The 16711-nt window shown below is 46.1% G+C and overlaps 1 protein-coding gene across 1 annotated transcript; it reads right to left on the minus strand.

Moving 5' to 3' along the window:
- Positions 1–212: 212 nt before the first annotated feature.
- wu:fa11c10 (protein FAM110A) lies at positions 213–15968 on the minus strand. Its single transcript, XM_010875524.3, is given in 4 exon segments — positions 213–2553; positions 2555–2891; positions 3137–3453; positions 15801–15968. Coding segments are annotated over 2 exon segments (1380 nt in total). The 5' UTR covers positions 2882–2891; positions 3137–3453; positions 15801–15968; the 3' UTR covers positions 213–1500.
- Positions 15969–16711: the final 743 nt, after the last annotated feature.

The following is a 16711-nucleotide window of genomic DNA, read 5'->3' on the forward strand; positions in this document are numbered from 1 at the left end:
AGCCAGACAGTACTGAACTCAACAGCATCACGGCTACAGACCGTGGAGCCCAGTCCAAGACCAATGTCAAGCCTCTCCACTGAGCCCACTGTCCATCTCCTGTCACATAAATAGTCTCCCCTCCAATCCCTTCACAGAGAAGAATGCTGGGGCTGGGCTCAATTGCATTTTGATTCCAAGTTAATTCAAGTACACTGAAATTTGATTCTGTTTTTTTTTTTTTTGGAATGTAAATGGAATTTAGCCCATTTTACCCTGCAGAGTGCCTGTCTGTTCAGTCACACACCACTCCCACTAACAATGACACTAGCTGGATTTGAATGTGTATGCGCATGTTCACAGACACGATCTGATTGCACTTTTGTAAACAAAAGCTTGAGTGCTATGCACTGGTTGTTGAATATTGCAAAAACAATAGTCTTAACGTAAAAGTTCAAATTGAATGTAAAAAAAGTGGTCCTTCTCAACAAGCTATGTCGAACCAAAAACCCCTTCTGCTTCGTTTCCTTCATCGACGCGTCTCACTCTTTCGATCCTGGTGCCTCGTCCGCTGAGCAGGATGTCCTCACCTCAAATCCCAGACAGAACCCCTTCACTGTAAAACTACCTGAACCTTATGACACTGGCTTTATTGTGCGTGCCCATTCAACATCTGAACAAACAGAAACACTAATCTATGCAACCCTATACGTGATTCAAGGCCATGCTCCTTTGCACCCACACAGCCCACGGGTACAGACGCCACCATGTCACCCACCTGACGGTTTACTGTGTATTTGGGAGTACAGGTGTGTGCTTTGTAGCAGCAGAACATCAATTGTATTAATCAACAGTCTTACAGCCAAATGAAAAAAAAAAAAAAATTCTATGGAAGCGTTCCCGTTTCACAGTATCAATGTGGTTCTAGGCGCGCGCACGTGCACACACACACCCATACATACACACGCACGAGCTGTGGAACTTCCAGAGCTTATTCCTGCATTGTTATGAGTCTCAATTCTAGCTCCAACCCCTGTCCAGATAGAACAAGGCTCCGGGACCCAAAACACAGCCCTTTAGTACCTGTGACAGAGACAGACAGCGTGAACCACATCATTACAGGGCCACTGACGTCAACGTTACCAACGTCTCCACATTCAGTCATTCCTACCACTGCCATTATTGCCTTGTATGTTTGTTTAAGGAGAAGGGCGTTGTTGTCCTTCACTTTGATGGAAGCAGTCCTGACTTGCAGCCCAGATTCAGTCATATGATTCTTGTTCTCCAAGTGTGCTGCTTCAAAAGCAACAATCCCCCTCCTCAAATAAACTGATATCCATTAGACGTGACCCAAAGTACAAAATAAGGTCATCCTTGAAAATACAATGTATACCAAAAGACCCCCTCAACGATCTGTGCCATTTCTTAATAAATAATAATAATAAAAAAATAAACACTGTGGGTCTGGCCTGGGTATCATTCCGGAACCTTCCCCCCTGATGTTCCTCCTGTCTCTTTCCTCTACACGTTGGACACAGTGGTGTTGTCCCGCGCCTGTCGGATCCCGTAGAGCCACTTGATGACGCGGGCGTTCCTCTCGATGACCGAGATTCCGTAGGGGACACGCTCCCCGGGTTGGGCAGAACCCTCCTCGTCCTCGTCCTCCCCCTGTTCCCGCGCCCGTTCACACTCGGAGCTGGGCGTGCTTACGCTGCGCAGCTTGGACACGGACACGATGTCCGAGCTGGCCCTGGCGAAACGCTCCACGCCCCCCATGCCCTCCACCTCGTCCGGGTGCAGCCCGCAGTAGTTGAAGAAGCGCTCCAGGTCGGCCGTGGCTCGTGAGTACCGGTCGCTCAGGTCCGACTTGGAGCGGTGTAAGGAGGGGTGTTTACGGGCCGAGCCGGGGCGAGAACCTCGGGAGCTGGCTGAAGACAGGCGGGTGAAAGCAGGGGAGGCCGGGGGCATCATGCCAGCCCGTATCAGCATGGGGCTGGGAGGCAGGTAGAGGGGGGTAGAGGGGAGAGCCATGGAGGGGGTTGGGGGCTGGCATTGCTGTGGAGGGGGTGAGGCCTGGGAATGGGCCACCTGGGGCTGGGCAGTCTGTCTGGGCTTGATAAGAGCTGGGGCCCTCTGCAGTGTCCTCGTCACAGCCTGGGGCCTCACATCCACCCTGCGTACCGTCACCGAGTTAGGGGAGCTGTAGGGAACGGGAAAGCCCAGCCGGGCACCCCGCGCGGGGACAGGAGGCGGCCGGCGGCCGGGCTCCTCGCGGGAGGCCTGGCTGTGGTTCAGGGGGGAGGAGGTGGATGAGGAGGAGTTGGTTGAAGAGGTGTTGCAGTTATTAACAGGCCTGAGGTTGTGCGTGGCTCCACCGCTCCTCTCCTGGTCAGCCAAATGTCCATTCCCAAAGCTGTTCCCCCCGGATGAAGGGGAGGAGGCGGAGGGGGAGGAGGGCGCGGGAGATGGCGAGGAGGGCACAGGTCCGTCACACACGTTATTGATGAGGTTGTTGAGGATCTCCAGGTTCAGGGGCGGTCCCCGCCGCCACCCTACACCCGCCGCCCCCCCTCCGTTCTCCGTGTCGGCCGGACGCGGGGGGGGCCTTGCGGGCTGGGGGGGCACTGATCCGACACTGAAGCATCATGCCAGGGGACAGAAGAGGCTTGCGGATGATGGGGGGTTTGACAGGCTCCTGTCTGGTGAGCGCCACCTGCTGGCTCTTCACATACTTGGCCTTGTCCGCCTCCAGCCGCTCCACCGCGCTCAGCTTTCGGGCGCCAGGCTCCACAGGCCGCCGGAAGTATTCCGGCCCCTTGTTGAGGATGCGGAAGGGCATGGCTGAGGTGAAGGGGACCCCTGCCAGACGGCCGCCAGAGGCCTGGAGGGTCTCCACAGGCATTCTAGAGGCTCTGAAAGAGGAGCGGAGAGAAGAGGGTGAGACGGTCAACATTCTTTTTGTGCCCTCCTTTCTAAACCAGAGGGGGGGGGGGGGGGGGGGGGGCTATTCCAAAAAAAACAATTTCCGCTAAGATTTTAAGTAATTTAGCAGACATTCCAATCCAGAGCGACAGTAGCGAGCAAATATATTTCCATAAACACCGGCACTACAAATGCTCAACCAACTGAGCCCCATTTGTTCCTTTAACTTCCTTACCGGTTGATGTGCTGAATTTCTCGTATCCCTCCTTTCTTTCTTTACAGTCTCCCAGGTATATTATCTGTCCTCTTCCAGTCTCCAATGAAAGGCTGTTTCAGACAGGCTCACCAAGGGTTGCACTTCACATCAGTCCAGGTCAGAAACGCCACGGGGGCAGATCCTGGGTTCAGCCTGGAAGCCGGTTGTTGGTCCCTTTAACTAGATTACACAGCCACAGTGTCTGAGCAACTCAAGCTCCTGCTCTGTCGGTCCTGGAGTCCTACTATCCTCAAAAGCAGGAGATCAACTGGCAGCTCCACAGATTCCCAGGGTCCCTGGAGTGAAGAGAGAGGAAGACCGTGTCAGACTAGCAGGAGAACCACTGCTCCTCTTCCTCTAATGTTGCTGCTCCAAATTAACAAAAGCACACAGGAACACCAAAGCCAACGAGAGCTGTCTGACTCCTCCCCTAAACAAGCTCACAGGCTCCGTCTGCTGGGTTCCACAAGAGCCAATCACAGGCCAGACTGGGAATCTCAGCAGGGCACAGAGGAGGGGTGGAGGGTGCGAGCTGTACTGCCATTGGCTGTGGTCAACGGCTTCTGACCAATTGCACCCATCCCCCCACGGACAACAAAACACTTGGACTGAGTTTTCATTCAAATTATATTCTTTGAAAAGGAGAAGGACAAAAAATTAAAAAAGGAGTGTGTGAATGGGGTGAGTGGTAAAACAGCTGCAATGTTTTAAATTCAGTTGCATAAAACACAGCAGTGTCTTATGAAGACATTTAAATATCCTCAACATGTCCTGTTGTTCAACTGTTCTTTGTTCAACTGTATAGACAGTCTTTGTGATAGAATGAGCAGCGCAAAACTGCAAAGACAGATAAGATGATCATGTTTTAAAACCACTCCAGAAGTAAAATGAGGCTTCTAAATTACAGTACAACACAGAAGAAATAGCTCTTACTGGTATTGACAAGCTTCTTAAGCCCTTAATAATCTGAGAAAATGTTCCCATATATCCTTAACAGCAGGATACTGCTGCTCTCATTCAGTACTTGTTTTTCTTTCTTAATCCACAGTTTCGAAGGAATTAAAAAGCAATCCATTTTTTTTTCACATCTTTTTTCATTTCGGTTACACCATCAAACCCTGGATTACATCACACGGAGCTCTACTGCTGGGCTCATCTCGCTCCCCTCCAACCAATCATGACTGGGATCATATTCATCTGCACATTTTTAATTAATCTTTTTATAGCCTTGCTGTCTGCCAGAGCCCATTTCCCCCCAGTAGCATCAGAGAAAGCATTGCTGACAGGAGGCACAACACACACACTGCTTCTTTCATCCTCTGTATGAGAAAAACTCCACCGAAAGAATAGATTCTTTGCTCCTCTCTATCCTGTGGTAAAACAATCATGGGAAATGTAGTTATGATCCCCAGGCTACCGCTGATCCAAAAAAAAAAAAGAAATAAAAACCTCAGGTCAAGAGATGGACCAAAAAAAAAAAAGAAATGTATAATATACATAAATTACAATGATTTGTTCGGAGTTCCAGCAGGGCATTTGATCTGCACACATACAGGCACAGCAGTGAATGCCTCCTAAAGCATTGTGTGAAGAGAGTTCAGAAAACGGAAATGTTTTACATACAAACGTTATGCCCTCAAATTCTAATAAGTTTCCCATATACTGTATAACAAGGTCGCTGGGGTAGAATGTTTATTTTCAGTAACATTCAAGTAAACAGGGTTATTCAAGAAATTGCTTATCTTTGAAATTATGTAAATGTTTTATTAAACTATATGACATTGGTCTGATTGTCCTTATTAACCCTAAATACAGTGTGCAAGCAGATATACAGTGTGTCTTGTGTAGTTTAATCTCCACACACACACACACACACACACACACACACACACACACACACACACACACACACACACACACACACACTCAGCTGTCTCCATGAGGCAGGTTCAGCTGGCACAAGAGCGCCGGCAGAGTGCGGACTGCTCCAGGAGGCGTGCCAGCTTGGTCTCTGGTGTCTGTACCAGACCCAACTCAGTCATCATTCACTGTAGTGTTGCCATCTAAACAGGCCAGGCTGCAGCCCTAAAGACATGGGGCATACACACGAGGACAGGCCAGGCTGCAGCCCTAAAGACATGGGGCATACACACGAGGACAGGCCAGGCTGCAGCCCTAAAGACATGGGGCATACACACGAGGACAGGCCAGGCTGCAGCCCTAAAGACATGCGGCATACACACGAGGACAGGCCAGGCTGCAGCCCTAAAGACATGCGGCATACACACGAGGACAGGCCAGGCTGCAGCCCTAAGGACCTGGGGCATACACACGAGGACAGGCCAGGCTGCAGCCCTAAAGACATGGGGCATACACACGAGGACAGGCCAGGCTGCAGCCCTAAAGACATGGGGCATACACACAAGGACAGGCCACTGTCAAAACGCCACAGCTGCTGGCCAAACCGCCCACAGAAAGACAGAGTGCCCTTTCCAGAACCCACCCCACCCACATTCTTGTTCAGACACCTCCTCTTTCTTCACACCTGTCCTAAATGAATTGGCCAGTTAACTGCCACTCTCCACTATTGTCAGGTTAGAATTGTTGTACTGTCAGCAGACTGAATCTAATCACACAAACCACAAGGACTCTCATTGTTCTGGTAATTATGATAAACTTCTACAGCGTCGGCTGACAGAGGCTTTTCGTTTCCTCCCCTGGACGGCACCACTGCCTACCTACCATGGAAATCCAGACTAACTGTTATAATCCTCAAATTCACTCGCTCCATCTGTGCCCCCAGGCAGTGACATGACCACAAGTCCTAAATGATGTGCGTTAACTAGGAAGAGGGTTTAAACAAAGTCCCTCTGCCCATATCCACCTGAAGCACCGGCCATTGTCATTCAGAGGTCCACGCGGCCGAGGTCCATAGCCCAACAGGAATGTCCGCCCTGTAATGGGAGCATGTGTTAACGTCAGGGTCACAACGTAGGGCCTGTCCAGGCCCGATGTGTGAACTGATCCGGCAATAAAGGGCTTTCAACGACCTGGCAACTGTACTGGAAGGGCAGGGAGGAAGGAACAGGAACATAGCCCATCAGAAAAGCCAAACACCTCAGACAGCATGGCATTCCGTCTGGACTTGGACAGAACATACTGCCACAGACCTTCAGGCAGCTTTTAAAGTTTGACTGGCCAAAAAAAATAAAAACAAACAGTGGAAATAGCTTGATTATAGAGAACATAGCCAAACAGTGACATTCTACCTCTTTGATGCCTGCGCAGTTTTTTTCCATCTTGCTGATGATTAGTGGATAATGAAATGCGGTTTGAGTAAAGCACATGACAAGCATAACGCCAGAAGTGCTCCCTCTATCTGTGGTTCGTAAACAGGGACACGGGACCAACTAGGAGTCTTCTGGCAGATAGGAAGAAGCCCACAGACTGACGAGAGCACGGCAACAGAGCCAGAAGGGGTAATTACAGGGGAATTCTGGAACTGGAAGAAAATTTGCTTCACCCATAATAATCATCAGGTTACTGACTGGACACCACATACAACATCCAGCGACACGTGAAAGAGAGTGAAAGAACAAGGTTTAAGAGACAGAGCATGGTATAGCTCAGTTTGTAGAGAATGGTACCCAAAATAGCAAGGTTGTGGGTTCGATTCCCACTGCTAAATTACCTACATGTAAATGAGGAAGTAGAAGAGGTTGCGGGTTATGTGTCAGAGGAATTTCTGCAAATGAAAGACAAATTGCATCACATTTGCTAGGATTCAGGATTATAGGACTTCCATGAAAGTGGTGCTATCTAAACAGATCTAAACAGTTCAACCCAGTAACCAAAGCAGCTGGCTCCACAGAATCAGTTCAGCCGTTGGCTGTGTATTCTCAGGTAAGCTACATCCCACACAAAGAGGCATGCAAAGAAACAGGGACACATTTCAAAATGGTAAAACAGACAGATACCAAAAACAGAATCCACACTGAGATGGTGAGTCACTGACTGTTCAGCTGGATTCACATAATGGGACCCAGTAGGAGATGAAAACTCAACTCATTGTGGATCTCTACATGGGCACTGTGCTTTACTTGAAAAGATACACCAAACATAATTTCAAGATTTAGAATAATAGAAGGGACCCCTGTACTGAAGTGTCCATTAGGGTACAGCAGATCTTCACCAACGTCTAGCAAGAGAAAGTCACCACTGTGACTGTCAGAACAGAGCTGGTCATTAGAGTTGTTACAGAACATAACTCTCCCACCCCCACATTAACTCCATCACTGTCTGGCTCCGTGGCCTCAGGACACAAAATCCCATTCAAAATTACATTCAGTGGGGATCCCCAACGGACCTCCCCCTCACAGACAGATGTCTCATCCCTGAAATGACCTCACACATTTATATTAAAAACAGACACACTGACCAGCCCCCTCTAATCGGAGTACAGTGTCCAGGGTGTGAGTGGCCTAGGCTAAATGAGGAGGTAATGACACGGGAGCAGGTGGTACTGCTGTCCCCGAGGAAGCTGAACCCTTTAGTGCAAACATATGGACCCTGACATCTGGAACGTATCCACAATAACTCACCAGATAAATATACAGAAAGATAAAGACAATTCTAGAAAAAAATACAAAGGTTGTAGCCCTACCAAGAAGACATTCTGACACGATCCTTCAGTGTTTCATATAAGGGGGCGAAAACTTTTATTTTCATGGAGACCACCAAATGTGAGGACCATGAAGGGATCCCTCCCCCACCAGGATAGTAAAACCAGGCCACACCTACACAAATAACACACACCTCAATAACCATCCAAACATAAACCAATGTAATTGCAGATGGTTTGGCCATAGGCAAGCAGAGAGCCTTGTATAGTACAAAGTGCCTTTGAGACTGGGGAAGTTTGTTGGTTTTAGCAGACAGCCTAAAGAGATAAGACTTACACATTATCCTACACACACTGGCCGGCAGCAGAGAAAACATACCACCAGCCAACCTGTTGATCTGGCTTAACATTATCCTGTTTCCAATACTGTATTCGAACTGCTTTACATCTTTATCACCGGCATAACCACCCTTCAAATCCCCTTTGGGAAGAAGAATTGCCCAATGTTTTAATCCTGGCTAGTATTTTTAGTTTAGGAAAATGCCAGTAATCATGAGACCACAGGAGCCAGACACTAAGAACACAGCCAGGATGATTGGCAGCAGTTTCTTCAGGAATAGAAGTCCCCAAAAAGCATAGTTCCCTGACACATCTGTAATGTAAACCTAGAACAAATGACATGTCTTGCCACATAGGGTTGTTACAAATGTGCTTCAGGTTAAAATTAATGCGATTTACATGTCTAGAGAACAAATGTTACATCCCTTGTGTCAAACTAACAGAACACCAAAGCTTCCTCTAGTAAAAGGACAGGGACACAAACCATTTCTAACTACAAACTCCAGCCATTTGATATGCTCATCCAGAGAACATAAGTTTACTTACCTATAAGTGTTACTGAGTGGAAGGCTCAGTTGAGTCTCAAAGACCTATCCCAGAACGCGGTCAGAAACAGGGAGCCTTGCTGTCCAGCTATGAGAACACAGAGCAAGTATTTGCGTCCTGAGAGGGAGCATGTACGCTCGATGCTGACTGAATACAGACTGCTCACTCCCTCGCCTGAAATACTCCTCCTCCTGCTCTCACTCCACCCTCGCCCTAAGCCTCTAATCAGGAAGAGCCACTAGAAGCAGGAAGCATGCCTTTTCCTCAAAGACTCTGGGACTTCACTTTCTGGCAGTAACTTCCCCTTTTCCCTTGAAGGTTATACTCTACTTTGTTAACCTGTGACAGATGAATTATAAGAAGTGATCAGCACCACACGGGTGAATTATTCCAGTAAACCACCATTCAATAAGACATTTTAAGAAACATTTTAACCACCCTGGAAACACGCCCAACAAGCCCCATAAAGAATCTCAGACATCTTTCACTTCCCCAGAAGTTATTCCAGCTGAAATCCACCAGGTCAGCTGAACAAGTGATCGCTATACCTAATCAAAACCGGAGGGAAAACCTTGTTCTGGGCTCAATTCCCATGGTCCGAATTACCACAGGACCGCTGCACTTGCTCAGTCGACAGCACCACATGACCTCAACAAGGTGTTCAATAATGACATCTGCTGGAGACCAACAGGGATCCATCTGGACTAAAAGCGCTGCCTTCTAGATAAGATCGAGGTTTGGCATTGAGGTCTGCTCGGCATTTGGTCAGGTGAGACTGTACGTGAACATGCAACACACAACCTGAAATAAGTGGACCCCCGGACCAGGAAGACCAGAGCTCTTTTAACCTTGACTGTCATCTGCCACCCAGATGGAAAACTCCAGCAATAAACTGATTCACCACTTCCTGCTTTAAAAGCTGAACCCCAAAACAAGACTGTAAAAACCTGGTCTAGATGGGAGTCAGCACTCCTCCAAGCTCCTCCATCCACTGCTGCGTTTAAAAAAACAACAACAACACCTCCCTCTGCCAGGGGCCACCTCTCCACAACAACTACAGAACATCCACAACCTCCAAAGTGTGCCTTGTGGCTTGTGGCTTGGTTAATACATTGGCCCGGGAACCTAGGTTTAGTTGGGTGTACTTAACCAGAGAGGATGTGTGTGTGAGTCTGATTAGATTTAAACCCAGCAGGAGAAAACCAACAACCTACACCACAGACAGTGGCCTACATCTGCAGCACAGTGTCTTGGACAAACCTGCTGTAACAAGAACTCCGGATTACGATCAGCTTGCACATTATCACTGTTTTGTAGTGATCTACAATCTACATTCAGGTTATTTAAAAGCTTTTCTGCACCACTACAGCAGCATCCCAGCACCCATATCACATGACAGGCCTGGTCTACTACAGGACAAACACATTCCACAGATGTGACTCTAAATCAGTCTCTGATTCACGGTCTGACTCTCACATTACTACTCAACTTACACAGCAGCCTGCCCAGGCTGGCCCTACCGCTGTCACCAGATCTCTAGCTGTTCACACACACGCGCAGATAAAAAAAAAAAGATCAACATACAGTATAGGCCCATTAAAAATGTATTAATTTCCCTAAACGCTAACCTTAGAACGTTCTACATAACGTTAACCCCAAGATTAAAATAGCCCTAATGAAAGTGGGGACCATCCAAATGTGCTTCCTTTACCTGATTTATTATGACTTACTATACATCCCAGGACATCCTCATGGTTAGGCTACGTGACAAAAATTGCATAATAGCCCATCAAGTCAGCTATCAAAAAATGAATGCCACCTGAAACTTAACAGCATTAAGAATAGACTTCATAACCCAAACATACAAACAGAACAACTCAAACTGAGCAAAAAAATAAAACAACAAAACGTCTCTTTTTCAGGACACTATTTTCCAAATCCAAATAACTTCACAGATAATTACTGTAAAGGGTTTAAACAAAGTGTTCCATGCTTGTTCAATGAACCATAAACAATGACTGAACATGCACCTGTGGAACAGTCGGTAAGACACTAACAGCTTACAGACAGTAGGCAATTAAGGTCACAGTTATGGAAACTGATTCTGAAAACACCCAGAAGAAAGACACCCAGGGGCCCTGCTCATCAGTGTCAACGTGCCCTAGACATGCTGCAAGCAGGTTTGAGGACTGCAGTCGGGGCCAGGGAAATTATCAGCAATGTCTGTACTGTGAGACGCCTAAGACAGCGCTACAGGGAGACCGGACGGACAGCTGATCGTCCTCACAGTGGCAGACCACGTGTGACAACACCTGCACACGATCGGTACATCCCAACATCCCACCTGGGGGACAGGTACAGGATGGCAACAATAACCGCCCGAGTAACTCCAGGAAGGCACAATCCCTCGATCAGTGCTCAGACTGTAAGGCAGGCTGAAAGGGGCAGGACTGAGGGCGTTTAGGCCTGTTGTAAGGCAGGCTGAGAGGGGCTGGACTGAGGGAGTTTAGGCCTGTTGTAAGGCAGGCTGAGAGGGGCTGGACTGAGGGAGTTTAGGCCTGTTGTAAGGCAGGCTGAGAGGGGCTGGACTGAGGGAGTTCAGGCCTGTTGTAAGGCAGGCTGAGAGGGGCTGGACTGAGGGAGTTTAGGCCTGTTGTAAGGCAGGCTGAGAGGGGCTGGACTGAGGGAGTTTAGGCCTGTTGTAAGGCAGGCTGAGAGGGGCTGGACTGAGGGAGTTTAGGCCTGTTGTAAGGCAGGCTGAGAGGGGCTGGACTGAGGGCGTGTAGGCCTGTTGTAAGGCAGGCGGAGATGGACTGGACTGAGGGAGTTTAGGCCTGTTGTAAGGCAGGCTGAGAGGGGCTGGACTGAGGGAGTTTAGGCCTGTTGTAAGGCAGGCTGAGAGGGGCTGGACTGAGGGAGTTTAGGCCTGTTGTAAGGCAGGGATCCTAATCCCATTGGGCACGTCTGGGACCTGTTGAATTGGAGGGTGAGGGCCAGGGCCGTTCCCCACAGGAATGTCCGGGAACTTGCAGGTGCCTTTGTGGAAGAGAGGGGTAACGTCTCACTGCAGGAACTGGGGCAGTCTGGCGCAATCTGGTGCAGTCCATGAGGAGATGCACTGCAGTACTTAATGCAGCTGGTGGCCACACCAGATACTCACTGTTACTTTTAATTACCTTCCTCTTATTCAGGGACACATGATTCTATTTCTGTTAGTCACATGTCTGTGAAACCTGTTCAGTTTGTCTTAGTTGTCAAATCGTTTTATGTTCATACAAATGTACACATGTTAAGTTTGCTGAAAATAAAAGCAGTTGAAAGCAAGAGGATGTTTCTTTTTGTTGAGTTTGTTTCATTTCCCCCAACAGTGGATTTGCCTATAAAATATGCTCTGATAAAGTATAGTTAAAATTCAAATTCATTTCAGATGACTAATCAAGTTGAATGAGCCACAAGGTTAACATTCACAGGTGTCATTCAGCAAACATTACAGTCTGGTCACAGTAAGATCATTCTTTAAAAGGAAAATCCCTCTGGTAAAACCACCACCAATTAAAGCTAGTCAAGAGATCCTTCACACAACAGCAAAATGTGGAAGCTAGCCCATCAAGTAGCAATAGGGTTATTTGGCTGCCACAGAGTTGTCTCAATGCCTACCTAATGATTTTCTACCAGAACTGTACCTCCCAAACTCCCACCATGAACCCAAACACAGCATGAAGCGATACCAGAGTTTACGGTTTTAACAGAGAGCTCAGAGGGTCAATGGCCCTGGCCGTCTAGTCATGAAGAAACAGGTGGTACCAGACTCTTAAACATTTGTCTTTGGACAGATGACAGCCTGTATGTCAAAACACCAAAAAAGCTGACTAGAGATCCCGGTCTGTTGTTACAGGCCAATGTTAGCATATAATTGGATAAGGTCGTTACACCTTGAAAACACTGCAATGCGAGGCAAATTGAAAACCAGGCCCAGAAGCTAAAGACAAGACAGGAAATTATATAGATTTACCTGTGACTTGGGAGAAAAGGGTGACTACTTCCCCACAAAACAATCCTTTGTTCATATGAATATCATTCACAACGCTAATTCAACAGGTCATAACAAAACCCCCTCAGATACCGCATCTTAGGTGCATATGCTGTAGCTGGCATGTCATAGCTAATATGCTCTTTCCCTTCAGCTTGGCTTACGCAAAGACAATCTGAAACCTTAAACGAAGTCGTGGTACAAAGACAGTGGGAATCTCCTTGGTCCTCAGCCCAGTGTCAAGTGCCCTCACATACAGTCACTCTGACCCCATTCCAAAGGGTTCATAACTTTGGGAGGGTGAGGGACCATGAAACCACTACACAGACCGCGTTATAGCTAAGGCAGCATTCAGAAAACAAGCTATTTAAATATAGCCTTGGAATAGTTTTAAAACTGTTGCTGGTTCTAAAATACCAGCAGTTAATTAGTACAATAGGTTGGGACAGGGGGAAGCTACTGGATTCAGCCAGGGACCAATAGGAGTTGGAGTGGACAGTTGCATTAAATTTTTTTTTAAATAAAATTAAAAAAAATACACTAATAATGATACCCTGCTAATTAAACACAATTTAACCCAAAGAGACCATCTGAAAATTACTATTTAATTTTATAAATTATGCTGAGATCACAGTCTTAATTCTTGGGAACAGTTTAAAATAGTAGTGTTCAACAAACTAAGCAGCCTTTCTAACTTCATCAGCCTTTGTATTTTAATAGCATTCGTTATACAATTTGTATGTTAGCTTAACTAACCTTCAGACTGAGCAGGGTTTCAAAGTAGCAACAAACATTCTCAGTTCTGTTTGTGTGTTTGTGTGTGTGTGTGTGTGTGTGTGTGTGTGTGTGTGTGTGTGTGGGGGGGGGGGGGGGGGGGGGGGGGGTGAAATCACACAAGGCCGTTATAAATGACTGTGTATGGTGCCCACACAATCTCCTACATACTGTAATCAGAATCAGAAAGAGTTTTACTGCCAGGTAAGTTTCACAACAAACTAGGAATTTGTTCTTGTTCGTTCATGCAGCAATTTTGTACAAAAGAAATAAAAACAAAAAAATAATTGTGCACCGAGCATAAAAACAGTAGACTGAGCATTAATAAAATTACAAAAAAAACTAAGAAATATGCAAGGTGCAAGAAATGTCCTGTTGAGGGTTGTATGTGTGTATGTGGGGAGGGGTAATAGATTCGTCCAGTTGATGGCTTTGTGTGTGCGCGTGTGTGTATCCGGGGAACGGGCTATGGCCAGTTTAGCTCCAGGGGCATGTTTATAAGGCTGCTGTAGGAAAGAAACTGTTCTTGTGGCAAGACGTTTTGGTCCTGCAGGAAGTACATCTTCTGCTGAGATTTCTTTGTAAGCGGTGATGTTCAGCTCCCACTTCAGGTCCTGGGTGATGGTGGTGCCCAGAAAGCGAAAGGACTCCACAGAGTTGACTGGGGAGCCACCCAGTGTGGCTGGGGGAAGCTGGGCTTCTCTTGAAGTCCACCATCATCATCTCCACTGTCTTTAGGGCATTGAGCTCAAGTTGTTGTGACTGCACCAGGACACCAGATGGTCAATCTACCACCTGTAGGTGGACTGCTCTCCATCAGAATTAAGTAAGATTAGGGGAGTGTCATCCGCAAACTTCAGGAGCTTGATAGAGTGGTGACTGGAAGTGCTGCTGTTGGTGTACAGGGAGATGAGTAGGGGGGGACAGGATACTGCCTTTAGGGGAGCTTGTGTTGATGATCAGGGGGTCTAAGAAGTGCTTTCCCAGCCTCATGTGCAGCCTCCTGTTGGACAGGAAGGCTGGGATTGACCTGCATGTGGACTCGGGCACTCCCAGTTGGGATAGCTTGTCTTGGAGCGAAGTAGGAATTATGGAATTTAATGTGGAACTGAGGTCCACAAACAGGATTCTGGCGTTGGTTCCAGGGGAGTCCAGATGCTGGAGGATAAAGTGAAGAGCCATGTTGACTGCGCTCTGTAGGCTAACTGTAGTGGGTCTAGTAGAGGGTCAGGGATGGTAAAATGTAATGTTGCATTGTAATTGGGAAGTTTTACAAGAGGCATTAATAGCATGATATGAGGATTTTTGCATATGCTGACTAACATGCTTTTAATCTGAGAATGTAGTTAAATTCAGGCTGATAAAGCAGTGGTGCGGAGTTGGCTGGTGGATTACTTGGCTGTCATGCAGGTGTCAATCTCATCACATGATAGATAAAGGTCATCAGCACTAACTGCCAGACTCATTCAGGGAGAACTGCAGCCAACCTGTCTGTCAGTCAGCCAGTTAAGTGATAACTAGCATCTTCAGGCAATTGTTACCCTGCAAGCAATGGTAAGACATTTCTATCAAGTGAAGTGCATATAAGTACCTTTATCCCACATGCTGACAAGTTTATATAATAGCAAATCCCTTATGTACAGTGACTCTCAAAATAATTCATCCCCTTTCTGCAATGTATTGGGTTACATCATGAAAACAAAATGTATTTAATTAGGTGTTTTTGCCACTGATGAACCAGAGAAGTCGTTAGGCCTATTTTAGGGGGGGCTTTAGCTATTTTAGAGAGGCTCTGAACTACTAATTTTGCAAAATGTCTGTCTTTCACAGCACAATAATAACCTCAAATACTGCAAACATGATAACCTGACTGTAAGCAAAAGTCTGCAGAAGGAATCATAGGTTACACAGTATGAGGCTGGCTACAAAATGTATAAAAAGCAGGGGGAAATGCAGTCAAAAAAGTCCAAAGATTTCATATGGCAAAATCTGCAAAATGCTTGGTAGAACTTACTGTACCCAACGAATACTCCAAAAATGACAACAGTCGGCCAAAGCAAATTGTTCCGTTTTTAATGGTATGGGCAAACACCAAAATACTGTGTAAACACAAGTTTATTTCATGGAGTACCAAGCTGTGTTCATTCAACTAAATTATAATGTGAATATTAAACAAGGTACAGTACCTATTGTCACTATTGTCAACGTTATCAACCTAGTTAGACACGAATACACAATTACGATGGATCTACGACTTCTCACATTCCCATGTCCCAAATTAACTATCAAGTCTACCAAATCATTAAGACGCTGTAGAGTAATAGGGTACTCACCACATCGGCTTCTCAACGCTGGAACAGTATATTTCTTGACAGTTGGGTTATCCTAAAGCAAATATTTAGGATTCCCAAACTAGTATACTAAGTTACATTATTATTGAACGGTAACACAAAGTTTACCAGGCCTACGTCTGTCCATCCGTGAGGTTCTTGATCGCGTGGATTGGGTATCTATATTCAACATTGGCGCGGAAGATACCAACTCAAGCTCAGGTTTTGCGAATATAAAATGATGGTGTTATTTGTCTTTAATAATCAACATTTTAGCAATATAATGAATATGTATGTATATCCGATAGAATAACAAAATATTTCCTAGGGTATTTCTTTATTTTAAAATCAAATGTTCCATTGCGTAGAGTTTAAAGTCATTCGATTTTGTTGGCCCCTCATAAAAGAATGGGTATGGCCACCATACAGCCATTGGTTGGTTTCCAGTTTGGAAGATGCATTGTCCGCTGCTAGGAGACCATTGGGTACAAAGAGTCTTCGTAAAAAAAATTTTTTTTAAACTTATTTTTTTTTAATCTAATACATTTACATATATTGAGACAGTTAAGGTTCAGATATTTTTATTTATCAGCACAATATGTGAATAGAAAATTATTTGTCAGTGTTGGTTGTGAAAAATGTAATGTCATATGTCATGTGGAATGATTTCAAAATGTCATGATGCGTTGTTCGAGAGGATCAAAACATTCACTTGTGGAGATCTGTGAGGATTTGTTTAGTGTAAATAAAAATGCGAATCTTCCTATCTGAAGCCAATATGTGCTATTACCACATTGCATACATTAGCCAAATCCTGTCAGATCTTGTAGGGTTTAAGGATCCATTTGGGATTGGCTCCTTTGACTCATTATTAGATTAGTCTGACAGAATTTACCCATGACACATCAGTATTG

The sequence above is a fragment of the Esox lucius genome, chromosome 12, assembly GCF_011004845.1.
Source record: "Esox lucius isolate fEsoLuc1 chromosome 12, fEsoLuc1.pri, whole genome shotgun sequence".
Lineage (NCBI taxonomy): Eukaryota > Metazoa > Chordata > Actinopteri > Esociformes > Esocidae > Esox > Esox lucius.